Below are 20,581 nucleotides of genomic sequence, written 5' to 3'. Positions count from 1 at the left end.
CTGGATCCCCATGCCCATTTCCTTGGGAAGTAAATAATGTATTGATTGAGTAACATGGCAAATAGAAAAATAGATAATTGATTCTGAACATTGGGCTAGAGAGAAACATTTATTTATTCATTCAAGGGGTGTGGGCATCACCAGTGCTTACATCATTTAAGCACTAAATGATTGGCAGAGGACAGTTAAGAGTCAGTCACGTTGCTGTAAATGTGGTGTTACGTGTAGACCAGACCAGATAATGATGACAGAATTTCTTCGTTCAAGGACTTTGAAATAGGTAGGATTTTAGGACAATCTTCATGGTCACCATGAGGATAGCTTTTTCTTGAAGATTTTTATTGAATTCAAGTTGCGCCATCTGCTTTAGTTGGATTCAAACTCATCTCTTGAGAACATGAGACAAGGGCTCTGGGTTCCTAGTCCATTAATATTACCAGTATACCACCACCTTCCCAATAGTCAGCTTTAGCGAGTTTGGATGTTCACTGATCAATAAAGCTGTTTGGTTTGGTGCCTTGTGGATCCCTTAGTTACCATGTGTCTCCCAACTACCTATTTACCAGCGTATAATATGTCCATTTGATCAGCCTGCCCTATCAATGTGAGGCAATACTAAATGTGTCTGCCATTTGCTGCCAGGTGTGGATAACTTGTTGAACCCCATCATTATTTTGGATTGGGAATTCCAATGATCTCTAGGTGCAATTCAATTTTCTGAAGATTTCTAAAATATGAAGTGGGTTATAAGTGTGTTGTTAAAATGGAATTTTGACCCAGTGTCGAGATGTCCAAGTCAGGATGATGAGTGGCTTGGGAGGGAACTTGCAGAAGGTGTCTCCACATATGTGCTGCCCTTGTCCTTGATTATGGACACTGGAGGTGGCGTCGAGTTTCTGCAGTGTACTTTGTAGAGGATACATACTGCTTTTGTGTGTGTTGGTCGTGGAGAGAGTGAATGTTTGTAGGTTTAGTGCCAGTGAAGTGGACTGCTGTGTCCTGGATGGTGCCAACGATATTGAATGTTATTGACGCTGAAGTCATCCAAGCAGAAGGGGTGTGGTCCATTACACTCCCGACTTGTGCCTTGTAGGTGGCGACCAGGCTCTGAAGGGCCATGCAGCGAGCGACTTGCCCCTGAATTTCCAGCCTCTGGCGTGCTTCTGTAGCTGCAGCATTATATAGTTCGGTTTCTGGTGAATCCCAGGGTTTGCCTGGGACTGTGCAGAAATTTCAGTGTTAGCTAGATTAGAAAGAGTTGAGCTGTTCGCCCTTCCTGGATTGTTTCAGTAGAGGCTTGTATTTTCGTAGTGGCCCCTTGCGAGTTATCTCTCACTCCTTGGTGCGCTGCGTTCAGTCAAGACTCGAAGCATTTGAAACGGTGAGGTCTCTGGGTCACGCCCGCACTGGGGGCTGACTGGAATGCGTTGAGGTGAGACCCCCGCTGGTGTTCCTGAGACTTGTGGAAGGGAAGTAAGAGTAAGGACGATAAAACTGTAGACGCACGCACAATCCAGACTGAGAGGGGGGCAGGGGGATACAAAATCTGACCGCTCACAAAAATGATTCTCAAATTGACCGGGATAGTGGCGAGGGAGGGCACCGCGCCTGTGCTCTTCCCTGGCCAAATATGGTTGTTGCTGACGATGGCATGTGAGAAGGGCAACGGTCTGCAGAGCGGGTCAGCAGCCGCCCTGGCCCCGAGTGGCGCTGTCCACTGACCCAGTGCTGAATCCTACATCGGCGCCGCCGTCCCAGCTTGTGAAGTCTCTACTGCGGTGTGTGTGCGCGCTCAGCAGCAGCCACAACACGCCTCCAACTTCCCCTCTTCAACGCCCTGAGCTTCGGTTCTCCACGCCCCCCCTCCCCACCCACCCACCCCGCCACACCATGCTCCTTGTGGATAGCGCGCCTCCAAACACGTAGCGGTGCCAGTCTTCATCTGGAAGCCTCCCGTTAACCTCCTGCAACCTCCTGTAACCCACCATCACCCCCACCCCCCACCAACCGTTGTTTTCCGGTGTTTTGATTAATCGTCTTTCCCCAAGTCTGTACGGGGATTGACGCTCTCCGTTGGGAGGGGAGTGAAGCAACTGATGGGAAGTGCCCAAGAGTTGGCCGGACTCGGCACGGGCGTTTTCAGCCCTGGGGTTTGAGCTAGTTTTAGGGTGGGGGGAATCTAAAGGTTGCTCGGTTCGCCAGAGGATTTTTCTTCGCTCGCACTGGAAGTTGTCGGCTCCCCACGGCAGGTTAGCGAGGGCACCCCGGGAATGTAGTTACGTGCAGACAGTCAACTGGAACAGCCAGGGCTGCTCAGAGAGAGAGAGAGAGAGGAGCGAGAATGCTTAAATAATCTGGTTCCTCAGCTGTGCTTGGCTGGTGGGAAGTAGGAAAACAGAGTTGCTTTTGGTCCCGGGGGGTGCGAAATTTTGTCAATTACCCACCCCGTGCCGGGAGAGATGGGGACCCTGCGGGACCTGCAGTACGCCCTCCAGGAGAAGATCGAGGAGCTGAGGCAGAGAGACGCCCTGATCGACGAGCTGGAGCTGGAGCTGGACCAGAAGGACGAGCTGATCCAGAAGCTTCAAACCGAACTGGACAAATACCGCTCGGTCCTGCGGCCGGCCGCTCAGCCCCCTAGCCAGAGCGAGTCCAGCAGCAGCCAACTCCAAGAGCAGCACAGGACCAAGAGGCAGGCTATCTCGGCAGAGCCCACCGCTTTGGACATCCAGGACATCAGCCACGTCACCCTACCTTGTTATTCCAAGAGTGCACGGTAAGTTACCATGCCCATTCTGTCTCCCCCCACCCCTCCTCTTCCTCCTCCCGACCACCAAGAAAAAGATACCCCGAGCCTCGGCTAAAGCTGCCTTCAAACTTAAGGAAAGAATGGTACCAGAACAAGTATTACCACCCTGTCTGGCCGGGACACTGTGGGGTGAGTGAGGAAATGCTGCATGCTGTAGTGGTCACATGGCGAAGTGGTCCCACCCTTCCAGCTACTGATGAGATGCTATCATTTTCCACTAGACTGGGGCCTGGCTACGAAACGACAATGACACCTGGGCACTCGGCAGCTTTGTCGCCTGTGGGTTTTGAATGCTGCACCAGCGTTGTAAAATGTGCCATCATCATAACTCAGCTGAGTTTACCTAATCCTGATTGTCTAGTGGCATTCAGAGGAGTCACAGTTTTGGATTGGAGAGGCTTTCACAAATAGGCTGTGTTTCATGCAGTGTTTTTGATTTATTTGCATTTACATGGAGATGGCACATTGCTGTCGCTGATAGTTATCTGGTCCGTTCAGAGGTGGGGATTTGCAGGCGTGGTGTTCCCTTTCATCTGTTGCCCTCGGAGGGGTAGAGGCTGTATGTTTGGAAGGTGCTGCCAAAGAGGCATGGCGAGTTGCTGATAGGTACAAACAATACCATTTCTTTCATTCTTCCATTGCCTCCTGCTGAAAGCTTCTTCAATATTCCTTTCTCGCATTTATTTTTTTTAAAAGACCTTGAGATCAGTACTGGGCATGTGGTGAAACAGGTAGATATAGCACCCAGTAACACTTGAGAAATTTCATCGTCCAGTTAAATGAGGATCACTCGTCTCTATAAGTTGCTGTAGGAATGTGCAGCCACTCAGACTTTACCTGCTCGGAACTGCTGTCAGCTCAATGTGGTGACCTTCTGATTTGCACCCACCAATTCAGATGTTGCACATCTAACACTGAAACAACAGCAGGCAAGGGGCTGACGGGGAGACCATAAGATGGGGGTGCAGACGTAAGCCATTCAGCCCAACAAGTCTGCTTATTTATTCAATTAGATCGTGGCTGATGTGATAACCCTGAACTCCACTTTCCTGCCTTTTGCCCCATAATCCTTGATTTTCTTACTGAATAGAAATCTATCTCAGCCTCAAATATAATTTAATGACCCGGCCTTAACAGCAGTCTGTGGTAAACAATTCCAAAGATTTACTCTTGCCCTGAGAGAAGAAATTCCACATTTGGTGGATAGTGTAAAGAGAGCTTTACTAAATAAAAACCAAAAGCTCAGCACAGGCTGGAAGAATGCACCTCATTTTCTGCTTGGGGACGCTAGCACCTTTTGGATTATTATAGAGTTCAACAACTTCAGTTCTTGAGCTCTCCCATGTCCTTACCCCCAACCCCCAGACATCAAGCCTTGTTATCACATAGTCACAAACAACCCCCATGAACAGCTATTCATCCTCCAAGCCAGATTGTTATCCACTCCTTTGTGGTTCAGCTGTTCTTCCGTCTCAGAGCTTTACTGTGTATCTAGCCATGGGAGTGCAGGGAAAACATTAGACATAGGAACAGAAGTAAGGCTTTCAGCCCACTGAATCTGGGGCAAATATAAAACCTGCACAGATCTGCAGGAAAATGTGAATAGGGACTTCAAGCAGTTTGGTCATTCAGTGAGATCATTTGGTGATTAATTTTACCTTCATCTGTGTGCCTCGATCCCATAACCTTAAGAAGCCTTGCCCAACAAAAATCTTAATTTCTTTTAACTTTTTATTCATTTAATTTAATCTCATGAGCACTTTAGGACAGAGAATTAAGAATTTCCCTTGTGTAAAGTTACTCTATTGAATGAACCCATGGATAAAGGATTGAGATCAACAATTGATTTTAAGGGACATCTTCCTTTTAAAATGAATTTTAATGCTTCCTTGGAGAAGTATCAAGAAAAATAGCTTTTTTAAAAAAAAAATGTTCTGTGGAAAAGACGTGATATTAACTGATATTTTTTCAAAAATGAAAACCACTTCAATATATGTTGTTTTTATTCCCCAATTTTATTTAAAAAGCCAGCATAAGTGTTCCAAAAATAACGTGTCAGACATGAGTATACTTGCATGGAGGCTGAACTTCATTAGTGAAATGACTATCTCGTGTGCGTATAATCAATCTGGATTTATCAGATCAGCCTACTAATGGAGATTTTCTTCATAAAGGTGGTTGACCTGATGGACATCCATATGTGTTATTTGCTGCAGAGATGCTCTGTTGGTGCCTTCCTTTCAAAAAGAAATATGTGCATACACAGCATCAAAACAATTAATGAAGCTAGACTCCTAATCCTTCTTGACATCTGTATAGCCTTTGACTCTGTTAACCATACCATCCTGCTTTAAAAAAAATCTCTCTGCAATTTTCTGGTGGATGGGATTGCACTTCCTTGGTTATGCGCTTATCTACACAGTCATAGCCAGAAAATCAGCTGCAAAATTTCAATTTCCCTTCCCACAACATGACCTCAAAATTCCCCAAAGGATCTAAACTTTGGACCCCTCCCATTTCTCATTGGCATGCTGCCTATGTTCGACGCCATCCTAAACCAAAGAGTCAATCTTCATATATTTGCTAAAACAGCACCTGTTTTCAATTGGAGAGTGATGAGCCTGTGGAATTATTTGTCACAGAACGTGGTTAAAGCCAAAACATGGAAAGGTTTAAGGAAAGAGTTAGATCTTTCTTGGGGCTAAGGGGATCAAAGTGTAAGGGGAGAAAGCAGAACAGGGCACTAAGTTTGAATGATTAGCCGTGGTCATATCAGCACAGACTCAAAGTGTCAAATGATTACTCCAATTCCTATTTTCGATGTTTCTATCTCAGCACCTTCAATCTGGACCCCTCCATTGTCTCCATATTTTCTAACTTCCTATTAGTCTCATAGTACCACATATTTCTTCCCACTAAATAATGGAAAGACCAAAGCTCCATTACATTCAAATTCCATCACAAACTACATTGCATAGCCACTGATTCTATCCATTTCCCTGGCAACCATCTGAGACTGAACCAGACTTTTCTCAGTTGTGGTGTTACAGTTGGCCCTGAGATGAGTTTGCAAACACGTTTCACTAAAATCCCTTAAACAACCAATGTCCATCTCCAAAATGTCACCTCTATCCCTGCTTCAGCTCCTCTGCAGCTGAAACCCTCTTCCATAATCATGAGAATTTGATGCACTCCTGGCTAGGCTGACATCCCATGTTTTACCTGTTTATCAACTTTAGACCATCCAACATTCTGCTACCCATGTCCTAATTCATACCAAATCCAGCCTTCCAAGACCTGTGTTCCTCCAATTCTAACAGCTTCAGCATCCCATTTTGACCATTCCTTGAAGGCTATATCATCAGCTGGTCAAGTCCATAAATTCTGGAAATCCCTCCTTGAGCCATTTTTTGCTGTTTGGTCTATTAACATATTCCTTAAAATAAACTTCTTTGACCAGGCAGCTGGATGTAACACTCCTGCCAAGCGTCTTGGGCTAACTTAATGTACAGTAGGTTGTTAAGTAGCTGTTCGGGCTTGGCACCCAGGGAGCAGCTGCCCTGTGTCTCTCATTTTGCTCTTTATTTAGGGGGTAACCACCATACCCTGGACACATGGTCATGCAGCCTTTAATGTGTGGAATTAAAAGGTTGAAGAAATGAACTTCAAGCAACCAATATGGAAATAAGTTACAGGTTTTTGCTGTTTGCTCCCCCCATCTGTCCTGATATGCTGGAGCTTGTATCACCATGATGCCCACCCCCCCAAAAAAAACGTGCGCATTCTTGAACTTGAACAGAGAACATCAGACTTATCCTCATCATACTAGGAGTCCAGCAAGAGTACCAAATCCTGGTGATCTTGCCATTGCAAAAGGTGCACGGAGGCTGAGGGACCCTGCAGCAGCCCACTGTAATTCCGATCGAAGGTTCATCTCTCTTTGGTTTGCGATATTTCTGGAGCAAAAGCATTGATGCACACGTGCCTGCATTGCTGATTTGTTCTCAGATAGTGTTCCATATGATAACCGCTATTCCATCGATTTCTTTCCCATAAAGGATTCTCCCAGGCCTCATTTCACTCATCTGTTCAATGCCTGATCGTTTCTGGTGTCGTCAACCTGCATGCAGCCACTCTATCATCACAAGGGAGAGCATCACAGTGCTGCCCATACCTTTGTGTCGTCATTAGTGCCTCACAGTGGGTTATTTTTATTTAAAGAAAACTGAAAGACAGATGTCTTTGAGTTGCTTTGATTCTGCACTCGTCAGTTGCAGCACTATCTCCTGCAGTCAATGTACCCATCCTGAAAAACCCAGAAGCTGTTAGCTCTGATTTTTTTTTTCTGTTGGATAATTATGCATACTGTGAATACATTTGCCAGAGTTTGTTTCCGATCCTGTGCAAAATGAACTTTGTTTTGCTGCAAGATTACAGTTACTGCCAGAACAAGTAGTAGGGCACTTACAAGGAGCATAAAATGTAACAGAAACACTGCATCTGCAACTGATTGAAAAGTATAACTGCATTGAGAAAATGTGATAATTAAATTGAAAATTTAGCTGTTTCTGAGACAAGGTGAAAGATATTCGACTAGAATTATTCGGATTTGGAGATCCATTCAATTTGTGACCAATAGGTGTTTATGTCAGGTGCAAGAAAAACAAGACAGGATCATTTGATTGAAGAAAATGAATTTCCGCAGCTGATCAATGCCTGAGAGTTCTTAGAAGAGGAGATATTGAGAATGAGGATTCTTTAACAGAGGCACCTTTTCAGGTGCAGGGAAATTTTGTAGGTCCCACCACAGGCTTCACAAAGGACATTGACGGCCCAGCAGGAGATCTGAGGCAATGCTGCAGAGATTCCCTAATCAAGACCAGAGTTGTTCAGGAAATCCACGTGAAATTAGGTCGAAGACAGTCCTGATTAGAATGACCATTCTTGCATTGAAATTGGAGACTGAGGAAGCCCATTCTAACAACGTCTGTCTCGAAGGTGTTGTCATTTTAGAAAAGAAACACAACCGTGGACCAGAACGCCTCGGATTGCCATTTAATAGACTAGGTAATATTTCCTGATAAAGAAGGCATTTCTGCCATAATAGGTGTCACTAATTCTGTATGAGTTCCATCGTAGCTACACGTTTTAAATGCTTTTGCTGATTTTATTTCAAGGATAAATTGTTGAAAGTCACCAGTGCTTCCAGAAATTAAGTTTCAGTGGTCTGTCCTCTATATTTAGGATACTAATAGCAGTGACATCTGTATGTAATAAACTACATGTAAGGTAGTAAAATGCCCAAAGTTGTTGTAGCAGTGAAAACTTAATCCTGTTTATAAAGAATGGATTTTAGTTCCATTCGGTGTAGTCTGCAGTGGAAGACTTCTCAGTGAGCATATAAAAGAGTGAAAAGCAATACGTGGAACTTGTATTGTGGAGTGATGAACTGTTGTCCATTTTCGCTCAGTATTGCCTCTACCTAGCCTGTTTTATCCACACCTTGCCAGATCTGGGTGGAAAGGTATCGTCTGACATCAAGTAATATCTGAATGTTTTGCTTGTGGTGGAGATGGGATTGGATGGAAATGGGCTGCTTCGGAGTTCACTTTGCTGTGATCGATTCGGGAACAGCTTTATCCACTTGGAATTCTGTCTTAAAGGATTACTTGGGAAAGAAGAAAGCCTGTTTTTAGATTAGATTCCCTACAGTGTGGAAACAGGCCCTTTGGCCCAACAAGTCCACACCGCCACTTGAAACATCCCACCCAGACCCATCCCCCTATAACCCATACACCCCTGAACACTACTGGCAATTTAGCATGGCCGATCCACCTAGCCTGCACATCTTTGGACTGTGGGAGGAAACCGGAGCACCCGGAGGAAACCCACGCAGACATGGGGAGAATGTGCAAACTCCACACAGACAGTCGCCCGAGGCTGATATCGAACCCGGGTCCCTGGCGCTGTGAGGCTGCAGTGCTAACCGCTGAGCCACCATGCTGCCCTGAATTATTTAACGTTATCAGTGAATTGGGAGTCAATGGGAAAGGGAAGGGAAGTTTTCAACTGAAATCTCTATAAATCCAAGGAACAACAATTTAAGCTCGTGCGAGAGAACAGGAAGGGCTAATCTTTGGTGGGACAAGAGAATGGTTTGGTTGATTCTGACATGTGAAACAGAGTCAGTGTTACAGCTCAGTGACCTTTCTTCAGAACTGACAAACATCAGGGGTATCTTTAATCGTCTCATTCTCATCTTTGTTTGCTGCCTGGTTCCATTTTGTCTCCCCAATCTTTTGGCAGTTAATCTCTTTCGGCTTCCACCTTGTCACATCTTTTGTCCTTTCCTCCTCCCGCTTACCTTACATCTGTTCTGGAATGTAGTCGGACAGTAGTCAGTCCCATACAAAAGTACAGATGACTAATTGCTCAAGAAGAGGTGGACTTCAAACAATCTCTTAAAGTAGGAGAATGTTGGAGATGGTAGAAAGTATTTCATGGTAATTCCAGAGCTTGGGATCAAGTCAACAGCAGCACAGCTGTCACAGGTGAGACATGTGAGAATTGATAAGAAGTAAGAATTGAAGGTCCTGAGTTTTCCGAGGGCTGGAGGAGGTTACAGTGATTTTCAATTTCATGATTTCCTGAAATGCTAATCAATTTTGCTTACACATCAAATGTAGTCTGGTCAACTGTTACATATCTGGGTTGAACCAGCCTTTTCCGATTTCTGCTGTTGGTACCTGAAGTTAGATTGAGTTGAGTTTTCCCTTTCCTCTCAGCTATTTTAACCTGTACGCAACTCTTCCCCAGACCTTCCCCATCTCGGTTACAGTGAGCCACATGCTTCAAGTGATCACCATCAAGATGGCAAATATGATGCTTGTACCCTGTGGTCATCTGCTATGATACAGTGGTGATGTCATGTGCATGTTTTTTCTAGACAGAGATACTGACAATGAGATATAACGCAACAGTATGAAGCTTTGAGTTTGAGAGGATTTAGTTCTTAGGATGAGGAAACCACAAAATCATGTTTGAGTCTTGGAAGTCCTGGGAGAGAATAAATGGCCTTGAGTAGGAAGTGGTGAGAAATTCTTGATGTTAACTCTAAGATTTCCATACTGTTATGGGATATAGTGCAAGTGTAGGAGGACGAATTGAGAGAAGGTATGCCACGCGGCAAGTTTTCAGGCCTCATTCAAGAGCTCTCCAAACAGACCATTTGCAATCACGGATATAATTTGGCAATAGTCATGTCCCAAGCCTATCAGGTGACTGGATGTAAGGCAGATAAAAATGCATGTATTGTTAATTCCACATTGACCATTCTAATGTTGTTCTGTGGTTCTGTGTAACAGGTCGAAGGAGCTGATCAAGGATGCCATCTTAGAGAATGACTTCATGAAGAACTTGGAGATGTCTCAGATTCAGGAGATTGTGGACTGCATGTACCCGGTGGAGTACAGCCAAAACAGCTACGTTATTGAGGAGGGAGATGTGGGCTCACTGGTGTATGTTATGGAAGGTAGGAATGCAAAGTTTGAAAGTTGTGGCCAGTTGACTGAGTTCATTCCAATTGCTGGGTGCTGAAAAGTCTACCATTGAGAACTGAGAAGTACAGCAGGCACAGGTGATTCGCTTCTTCAACCCAGCAAACTTAGATTCATTGCGCTCAGTCCTTCGTACTTGCGTGGCCAGTACAAGTGATTCCCATGGTACTCAGCTGGATAAAGCCTGCCTCTACCTCCTACGTTCACATCCAAATCATTTATATAAATGACGAGAGGGTGTGGACCCAGCACTGATCCTTGTGGCACACCACTGGTCATAGGACTCCAGTCCAAAAAATACCTCTCTGCTTATGTCCATTACCCAATCCTCAATCTGTGCCGATACATTAACCCCAATCCCTTGAGCACTAATTTTGTCAAATAACATCTGGTGTGCCACCTTTATTGAATGTCCCTTCAAAATCAATGTAACTACATTACCCTAGTTATAACCTCAAACTATAATAGATTCGTCCATTGTAATTTCCCTCTTGTCGGACTGTCTTTGCTGTTCCTAGTCTTTCTTAGATTTTCTCAGTGCTCTGTTATCCTGTTCCTTCGTACATTTTAACATCTGTGCTATCACTGCTATCGGCTAGTTGCCCTTTGCTTTCCCTCTCCTTCCTTGAATAAACAGGTTACACTTGCTCCCTCCCAATCACAGTGAATGTGCCAGAATCCATGTGCATAGCCTTGTTTTTAAAACACTACAACACAAGCCGTCATATCCAGATTTGTTGTCTTTTGGTCCCATTAATTTTTTTAGAACCTTGGTTCCCCACAATGTCCAGGATGCTCTTCTGTGTCTCCTGAAGGCAGACACCAATTATTTGTTTAATGTCTCCTGTTTCTTTGTCCCTATTATAATTCTTCCTGCTTGTGTCCCAGAAGACCTGACTTTATCCATCACTAATCTCTTCCCTTACAGTCAGTTTTGTATAATGTCTAGCTAGTCGATGCTCATTCTGTTTTCCCTTGCTCTATGAATGTCTTGGCCACCAGTTGTAAATCCTCCCAGTACTCAGACTTATTAACCCTTTGGTAACACATCCACCTTCTTCCTTTAATCTAAAGCATTTTTTAACGTCTTGTTTTTGTTCCATAACTGAGTGTTTGATGAGAATTACAAAATAATCCAATTTCAATTGATTATCTGCTGTTATGTCTTTGAATCGAGTCTCTGCAGGACTGCTCAAAACTGAGGTGATTGCAGCATACAACACTCAACCAACCCCATTCAAAGCAGTTTACGGACCCCCGTCTGGTTCAATACAGACTGTATGTGCTGTGAAAAATGCATGAGAGTATTGACCAGAGTTGGCATGACCCGTAAACGTCAGAGATCTCTTACTGCAAACATACTAACCAGTGTTTAAATGCATGCATTGCATACATATGCTGTGGGTCATTTCACTGTCTGAGCCCATAATATATAAAATGAATGGGGACTTAGGAAGGACATTACACATGGGGGTTGAGTTCCTCAGGGTCATCCAACAATATGAAAGTCTTGAATCACAGAATCGCAAGCGTATCATGTTGCAGAAGGAGACCATTCAGCCCATCATGTCTGCACCAGAGAGAATGTGTTTTTCTTTTACATTCAGTCCTGGGCATGAAAAGGAAAAGACAGACTGGCTGGCATTTACATTCCACTTTTCACCAGCTTTACAGCTAATGATGTAGTTTTGAAGCGTTGTCACTGTTGCAATGTGAGAAACATGACAGTCAATTTATGCACAGCAAGCTTCCCATCAATGTGGTAATGGCCAGATAATCTGTTTTTGGTGGTTGACTTGAGGGACAATGGGGAGAGTGCCCCTACTGTTCTTCGAATAGTGCCATTAGATTGTCGACATTATACCGAGAGACAGCTGGGGCTTGGTTTAATGCCTGATACAAAAGACTTCACTTCCAACGGTATAGCACACTTTAGCACTGCATTGAAGTGTCAGCCTCGATTTTTGTCCTGGAATGGGCCTCAAACCCAGAATGATGTGACTCAGAGAATGCTACCCACTGATCCATAGTTGATGATAACTCGGGTAAGAACTTTGCAAGAAAAACTAACACTCACGTTACGGAAAAGACAGCTGCCTTCTAGTACGACATCAATCCATGAGCTATCAGTGCACCCACAGTATTGTTGGTGCTATTAGGAAGAGAGTTCTGGGATTCTGGGAGACTTCTGGATTTTGACCCAACAGTGATGATGTAACAGCAACCTATGCGAAAGTTTGGATGATAGGCAACATTCCCATATAGCTGCTGTCATATGCTGGCATGCACAGACATCCAGGGACGTGGACATCTGGGTGGTAATCTGGCAGAGAGAGTTGTCCACCCTTTTGAAGATCCACAGGAATTTCTGATATGATGTGTGGATATAAGGTCAAGCATCATGATTATTGGTTGAGGCTAACACTCAGTGACCATTAGCGAGGGGACGGACGTTGGCTGCTGTCTGTGGAACTGCACCTCTGTGAGCATGGATGTTCACAGTAAGGGCGAACAAGAATTGAAATGAACATTCGTTTCACCATGCTTGTCATAGAACATAGAACATTACAGCACAATACAGGCCCTTCGGCCCTCGATGTTGTGCCGACCTGTCATACCGATCTCAAGCCCATCTTACCTACATTATTCCATGTACGTCCATATGCTTATCCAATGACGACTTAAATGTACCTAAAGTTGACGAATCTACTACCGTTGCAGGCAAAGCGTTCCATTCCCTTACTACTCTCTGAGCAAAGAAACTACCTCTGACATCTGTCCTATATCTTTCACCCCTCAATTTAAAGCTATGCCCCCTCGTGCTCGCCGTCACCATCCTAGGAAAAAGGCTCTCCCTATCCACCCTATCTAACCCTCTGATTATTTTATACGTTTCAATTAAGTCATCTCTCAACCTTCTTCTCTCTAATGAAAACAGCCTCAAGTCCCTCAGCCTTTCCTCGTAAGACCTTCCCTCCATACCAGGCAACATCCTAGTAAATCTCCTCTGCACCCTTTCCAAAGCTTCCACATCCTTCTTATAATGCGGTGACCAGAACTGTATGCAATACTCCAATTGCGGCCGCACCAGAGTTTTGTACAGCTGTCGAGTGACTTATCATTTAATGGGATGGAAACAGACAGCTGCAGGTTCCGGGTGTTGTTTTTCAGTGGAGTGCTTTTATTCCTATCCTACTTTTGTGTGTACTCCTAGTTGAGAGTGAAGTCAACCACCAAAGGAAATGCTGACCCGTTCCTGAGTCAAGATGCCATAGTAATGTTGAGGAAAGTAGATTTCTAGTAGGCAGACAGAGAGCTGATATCTCTAACCTTTTCCTTGCAGGAAAATGAACCATTTCTGGACATTTAGTTGATGTTAAATGTAACAAGATTGATGTCGCTGTATTTGCTTTGCATGTATATGGTGCAAGTATGCTAAACCCTTTGCTCTATCTGGAATTTCACAAAGTCACCTTGCTCCCTGGGAGTATTCTTTAAGAATAGAAACAGAGTAAAAATGAATAGGTCTTCTCCTTGCACACAGGAGAGATGCATTATTTATGCAGCTTCTGTGCAAGTGCAAGCTAGCGGGGAGTCCAATTGTGCTACTGTCGTCATCCCTTCTTTCAAATACCCTGTGCTACACGATGAATTGAAGTGCTGTAACTAAGTTGTAGGCTAGCGAACAGAAGCTATCAAAAAGAGGCATGGAATAAGCAGGAGCAGGCCAGAGTGTAAAGCATTTTGGAACGGATAACAGTTGGTCCTTGCACATTTGTTGGACAGCACTGTGAGCATGTGAGTAGATAGTTTTGACACAATATATACAATTCAGCTACAAGACGAGACACTCCAGTAATCATGGACTGTACAGGGAGGCGGTGGCAATGTGATTGTTTAGTTTGTCCAAATGTACACTTTGTTTTATAGCCTTGCAAGGGACCTGCATTGCATAATGTGGGTAGTTATAATGTTTTTCTCTCAGCTGGAATGAATCAGTGGGCTCGTTATGTTTTATCTAATCGAAATAGTTATCTCCAGAGTTCTGAGCAGTTTAATCAATGAGCCAAGTCAGTGGAAGTATTAGTTGTAAATCAGGAAGTACTTCATTAAAAGTGTGTTGCTAATATAGATGTACCACATTTTTCCCTGCTTGCCCCCTTCACATTGTCAAGGCGTTGATATTTATGAGTAATTGAACCTGTCAAGATCAGGATTTGTTTCAACATATGCAAATATATTGATGCACATGGAGCCAAGGCAGTTGAATGGGATTGAAATGCTCATCAGCCATGACGCAGCAGCATGACAGAAAAGGATGGAGGGGCTGAATGGCCTCCTCCTTTCCTACATGGCCCGAAGCTAAAAGAAAACCAGTTTGATTGAACTCGGGACTAAACACACTAGTGTTGCCGGTTACCTTTGCATTTGAGAAAGATGTCTGTTTAGCCTGCGCTTCTATTAAATATCTACGGTAGCCTTAATGGAATCATGAATATTTTTGTCAGGAGGAAAGAAGTTTATTCATTTGGACCAGCTTGAAGATCTACTTGGATAACTAGATGCATTGTAGGAAAGGAGGCAACCCTTTAGGAGGCTTACAGTTTGCCCATTCAAGTCATTATGTGAACATGATGTCTGCTGCTGGGGGATAAGGGATAGGGAGAGGAGGGAGTTTTAGGGGAAGGAGTGGGCATGGACTGGAGGGGAATGATACACAAAGAATTGCCTTGAGTGAAGGAAGTCTGTGCAAATGCTAGTTTGCAATGTATCTTCAGCAGTGTTGTGTGATCTTCCCTCGGAAAAGAAAGATAAATAATTGGAGAGTCCAAGTCAGCTGTACCATCTCACTCAGCACTTTCACAAATTTACTCCAGTTTTTGTTTGGTATTCGTCTTTGTCACCAACAATTAATTGCAGCTCAAGGGGAAAGAATTGTACAATGTCCAGTTCAAGTTGAAATGGATGTCAGATGCAGCGAGTTTCCTTTCCAGGGCTCTCAGCCTGAACTAGAGCATTGAAGAGTCTTGAGGAGACTCAAAAGAGAGTTTAATTGAAGGCGCACTTGTTAGCATGCTTCACCATGAGTCCGAAGGTGGCGGGTTCGACCTCACTCCAAGATCTGGGCACAGTCATCAAAGCTGAGGGTGCACTGCATGATTTAGGATGTTGACCTTTTGATCAGGCTTTAAGCAAAGCACTGTACTGCCCTCTTAGGTATGCCATGACTCAACTGGGAACCATGCACTGATAGTCATGTCCCACTGCATCACAGTTGGTCACACAATGTATAAATGCATAAAATCCCAGCAGGAGCACCAGAACCCAATTTGTTTGACTGACCACTATCCAGGATAAAAGCAAACCCACTACAAAGCTTTCTTCTGGAGAGGAGGAAGAGAGGTGACCTGATTGAGGTGTACAAGGTAATGAGAGGCATGAATAGAGTCGATAGCCAGAGACATTTCCCCAGAGCAGGATTGACTGCCACGAGGGGTCATAGTTTTAAGGTGTTAGGGGCAAGGTATAGAGGAGACATCAGAGGGAGGTTCTTCACCCAGAGAGTTGTGACCGCATGGAATAGTTTACCAGTGGAAGTCGTGGAAGCGGAGTCATTAGTGACATTTAAGTGACTGCTGGACATGCACATGGACAGCAGTGAATTGACGGGAATGTAGGTTAGGTTATTTTATTTTTGGATTAGGATTATTCCACGGCACAACATCGTGGGCCGAAGGGCCTGTACTGTGCTGTACTTTTCTATGTTCTATGTTCTTTCAGGAATAGAACTATGTTATTGGAACCCACTTAACTTTATCAGTAAAAAGGAATGTTTTCTAGTTTATACAGCGTGGACTATAATGCTTCGAAAACTCTCAAACATGCACGCACACAACCTTGATAAAGGCAGATGGTTTAACACATATTGTCAAGTTATTATATCACTGCTGTTAGTAGGAGTTTTCTTTGTACAAATTGGTTGCTTCATTTACTACATTACCACAGTAACTACACTTCAAAAGCACTTCATTGACTCAAATGTGTTTTGGAACATCTTAAGATCCTGAGAGGTGCTACGTAATTGAAAATGTTTTTTAGTCCTTAAAACTATAAGAATGGAAGACAATCGGACAATAATCCCCCTGGGAGGGTTCAGCCCTCAACAAGCACTGTTTATAATGTGAATTGTGAACACTTCCATCCTTTCAAATTCCACGTGCATTCAGTTCCAGGTATGGAAGCATTTACAAAGTCGTAATCTAATGACGGGGTTTAGAGAACAGATCACCACGTAGGGGTGTGTGTGTTTATGTGATCTCTGATTTCTCAACAGCAGGGTATAATGCAACACTGCATGCTGTGGTCCTGCGCTGGAAGTTGCAGTAATGACCTGGGCTGTCCATACCTATTGTGGTGATGCACAGCTTACTGAAATGTGGTAGCTTTTGTCATTTTCAGAACTTGCATTTCACAGTGGAGCTTGTTAAATTCTTCTCTTCTGGTGTCCTTCCCGCAGAGGGTCCTGTTTTCCCTGTCTACTATCACCCTATCTCCACCAGCTAGGAGTAATCAAAAATCAAACCAGGACTCATAACTACATGAGGGCCTCATGCTTAGCGATGAGACCATATCCTTTCTTTTATTCTCACACTGAATATTATCGTGGTGGCTGAGGTTGGTACCCATGTGCCATCACCAGCAGAAAGTCAGCTGGTCTTTTAACATCTCTGTTGCATGGCGTTGGAATTAGTAATTTGCCTGACTTTGTGTTGATTTGTTTTCTTCTCAATCTCTGACTCTTTGCCTCTGCCTTTCTTGCCATCTCTCCGACTTTCTTTCCTTCTCTTCCCCTTTCCCTGTCTCTCTCTTTAACCCACACCACCACCCCCTCGTCAGTCTCTTGCTCCACTTTCTGTCTTTCTTTCCTTCCCACGCCCCATTTTTCTCTCCTCCCCATGCCCCACTTCTCTCTCTCTTCTCCCCTTTTCTGCCTCTCTTTCTGCTCCCCCTCTGTCTGTCTGTGTCTGTGTCTGTCTCTCTCTCTCTCTCTCTCTCTGTCACTCCCCCATTTGTGTGTTTATCTTTCTCTGTGTTTTCTCCCTTTATCTTTCTGACTTTGTTCCTTATGTCACCCATCAGCAATCAAAACAAGACATCGGATTACGTGCCAGTGAAACACAGAAAAGGGTAATGGATCTGTATGAAAGAGAATCAACTGCTCCCTGATGAGCTGGAATTCGATCTATTTAAAATTCAATTAGATTGTCATTACAGCACGGGCCAGTACATTTGTGAGCAAAGCCTGTCTCTTCGCTGGTTTAATATGCAGTACCCAATCAGACGAAAATGAGATGAATCAGTCTTCTGCTCCAGAGCTCTTTCTTGCTCCCTCTCTCTCTTTCACTGCACCTTGTAGTTTTGCAAACAGATGCCCTGTACCTCTCTTCTTCAATATTGACATTTACACATAGCACGCACTTCAATGGACAGATTGTTCAAAGAAAATGTTGAAAACTTGGATGGAAACTGCAAGAAGCTTTCACTGATGGGGGGAGTCTGGAACATGTGGTCAGAGTCTCGGAACATGTGGATCAGCATTTAGAATTGAGAAGATGAGAAATTACTTAATTCAGTCGCCTATGAATCTTGTGAATTTTCTATGCCAGAGAGTATTTGACACTCGGTCATTGAGTATATTCAAGACAGTGGATGTTTGAGTTCTCGGGGAGCTGGAGAATGTGGTGGAGTCTGATACAATAGCAACATTTAAAAGGCATTTGGATGGGTATATGGATAGGAAGGGTTTGGAGGGGTATAGGTCAAATGGGACTTAATCAGCTTATGTTAGATGGGCAGGTTGGGCCAAAGGGTCTGTTTCCATGCTGTACAATTCTATGACTTTGTGACAACATACAGTCAGATTTATCTTCTGGAGTTTCAGCTCTTCTCCCCTTGAACTTCAGAGCAAGCATTTCTTGAATATTTTCCTTAATTCTGATCTGTATTGCCTGTCTTTCTCTGATTTTTCCACCTCTGTTGTCTGCAGACCTTCCTACTTTCCCATCATGAGGGTTTGTACCATTCCAATCCTTGATTTCTTTTTATAGGAAAAGCTGTTCGTCCCCTGAGCCTCTTCGAGCATTCAGTTGGATGTGGCTGACCTGCAACCAATCCACCTTGCCTAGTCCCTCACGTACAATCATATCAAACTAATATTTGATCGAGCATCAATTACTGTCTGCAGAAGGAAGTTGCAAATGTGTCAGTGTGTTTCCTAATTTGAACCCTGAAAGGCATTCTGCACTCCGCAACCAGCAGAAGTAGTTTCTCTCTATCTTTTCAAGTTAATCTTCAATAAAATCAGCCAGATCACTCTTTCACCTGCTCAATGTAAAGAAGAATAGCCCTAGAGTGCTTGTTGTTTCCTCAGCTCCACAGTTAAATCTATTGTGAACTCCCTCCCAGTCCTAAGGTGTGGTGCCTGGATCGCTACACATTCCCACTGCCAGGGTACAGCTGAAGTATGATTTCTACTCCCTTGTGTTCTAGACTTTTTGACATACAGGTGAGCATTGCATTAACCTTTCCTGGACCCAATTGTACAATTTTGATGAGCTGTGACTTGACAGACTCCAGATTTTAAAATGTTCCCTGTGACTGTGACTCCCGGAATGGTGGCTATGGGAGAAGGCTGGAAAGGTCGCCGTGTTGCGCCGTATTGAGGACTGTAGCACCCCAGAATCAGTGCAGTGCAGTAATCAACCCCACCCCACCCCACACTGATACGATTAGAGGAAGGCAGGAAAATCCCTGTCCTCTCACTGCACGCAGAACTGTGCCAGTTGGTTCAGGCACCTTGGAGATGGCAGTGCTGTTCTGAGTCAGCTGTCTCCTGCAGGGAAAAGGCTGTCTGTACAGGTTGTGCTGACTGCATTTAGGAGCTCTCTCGCTCCGACTAGGATTGTGATGAGGACAGGTGCCAACAGGCGTCAGACTTATTTCAGGTTGCAGCTGCTGGTGACAGCCTGTCTCTCCTCCAGTCTTTGTGCAGGCACATCTGATGGTTTGCCAGCTTTGTTTCACTCTCCTTAATGCTGCATGGTGCCGCAGAAGGATGAGACATATCTTTCTATTGATGTCATTGTGAATGTGTTCGATTGCTCAACACAACAACAATTATTTATCCAGCATCTTTAAGAACCCAAGCAACTTTGCAGTGGCTTTGCAAATTATGACACTGAGCCTAAAAAAGATGTCAAGTCAGATATCAGGCGAAGTAATGGTGTGATGGTGTTATCATTAGACCATTAATCCAGAGATCCAGGTAATGGCGGGGGGGGGGTGGGGGGAGGAACACAAGTTCAAATCCCACCACTGCAGATAGTAGAGTTTAAATTCAATAATAATCTTGACTACTTTGTTGTTTGATGACCATGAATCCATTGTTGATTGTCGGAAAATCCCATCTGGTTCACGAATGTCCTTTAGAGAAGGAAACTGCCATCCTTATCTGACCTGGCATTCATCATGACTTCAGACCCACAGTGATGTGGTTGACTCCTAAACTGCCTTCTGGGAAATTAGGGATAGGTGTTAAATGCTGGGCTAGCCAGAAATGCCCTCATCCTGTGAAGAATGACCAGCAAGTTATTCTCGTCTTAAAAGAGGGAAGTGAGGTGGAGCAGCATTGGGAGGAAAGTTTCAGAGCTTGGGGCATTGGTGACAGAAAGCCTCGCCACCTCCGTGAGTAATTATTATAGGGGATGCTCCAAGAGGATATCTCTGAGTGTTACGGGGTTCATACAGTTCAGTGAGCACTGGGGTGACAGGTGAATGGGTTCCTCTGTAAACTGGGGTGTGAGCAGCAGAGATTTGAATGAGTTTATGACTTGGCTTTTCCAACAGCCAAGTAGCCACTTCTGCAGTGTAGTTGGAAGTTGATGTGGATATCCTGCAGAATCCCTAATGTAGAGGGCTCATTTTTTTCTCTTTTTTTCATTCTCAGGATGAGGGGTGTCACTAGCTGGGCCCAGCATTTATTGCCCATCCCTGATGCCCCAGAGGGCAGTTAAGAATCAACCACATTGCTGTGGTTCTGGGGTCACATGTAGGCCAGACCAGATAAAGATGGCGGTTTCCTTCCCTGAAGGACTTTACTGAATCACCCGGGAAATTAAATATTCTGCCAAGCAATTCCCATATACCTGGAAACCAC

The 20,581-nt window shown here is 44.2% G+C and overlaps 1 protein-coding gene across 4 annotated transcripts in view; it reads left to right on the top strand.

Moving 5' to 3' along the window:
• The first annotated feature begins 1,927 nt into the window (after window positions 1–1,927).
• LOC125448116 (cGMP-dependent protein kinase 1-like) overlaps window positions 1,928–20,581 on the top strand; it is a 66,373-nt gene continuing 47,719 nt past the window's right edge. For 2 of the 4 annotated variants that reach the window (XM_048523159.2, XM_048523157.2), the window contains exons 1-2: window positions 1,928–2,776; window positions 10,174–10,340. In XM_048523159.2, the coding sequence (XP_048379116.1) occupies window positions 2,460–2,776; window positions 10,174–10,340 (484 nt within the window). In that variant the 5' untranslated portion in view covers window positions 1,928–2,459. Of the gene's footprint in view, window positions 2,777–2,838; window positions 2,939–3,393; window positions 3,416–10,173; window positions 10,341–20,581 lie in introns of those variants that run through there. The other 2 variants (XM_048523160.2, XM_048523161.2) reach the window with 2 other exon arrangements.

Source organism: Stegostoma tigrinum, chromosome 40, assembly GCF_030684315.1.
Source record: "Stegostoma tigrinum isolate sSteTig4 chromosome 40, sSteTig4.hap1, whole genome shotgun sequence".
Lineage (NCBI taxonomy): Eukaryota > Metazoa > Chordata > Chondrichthyes > Orectolobiformes > Stegostomatidae > Stegostoma > Stegostoma tigrinum.
The sequence above is the reverse complement of the archived record's forward strand: the minus strand, read 5'-3'. Positions and strand labels throughout refer to the sequence as shown.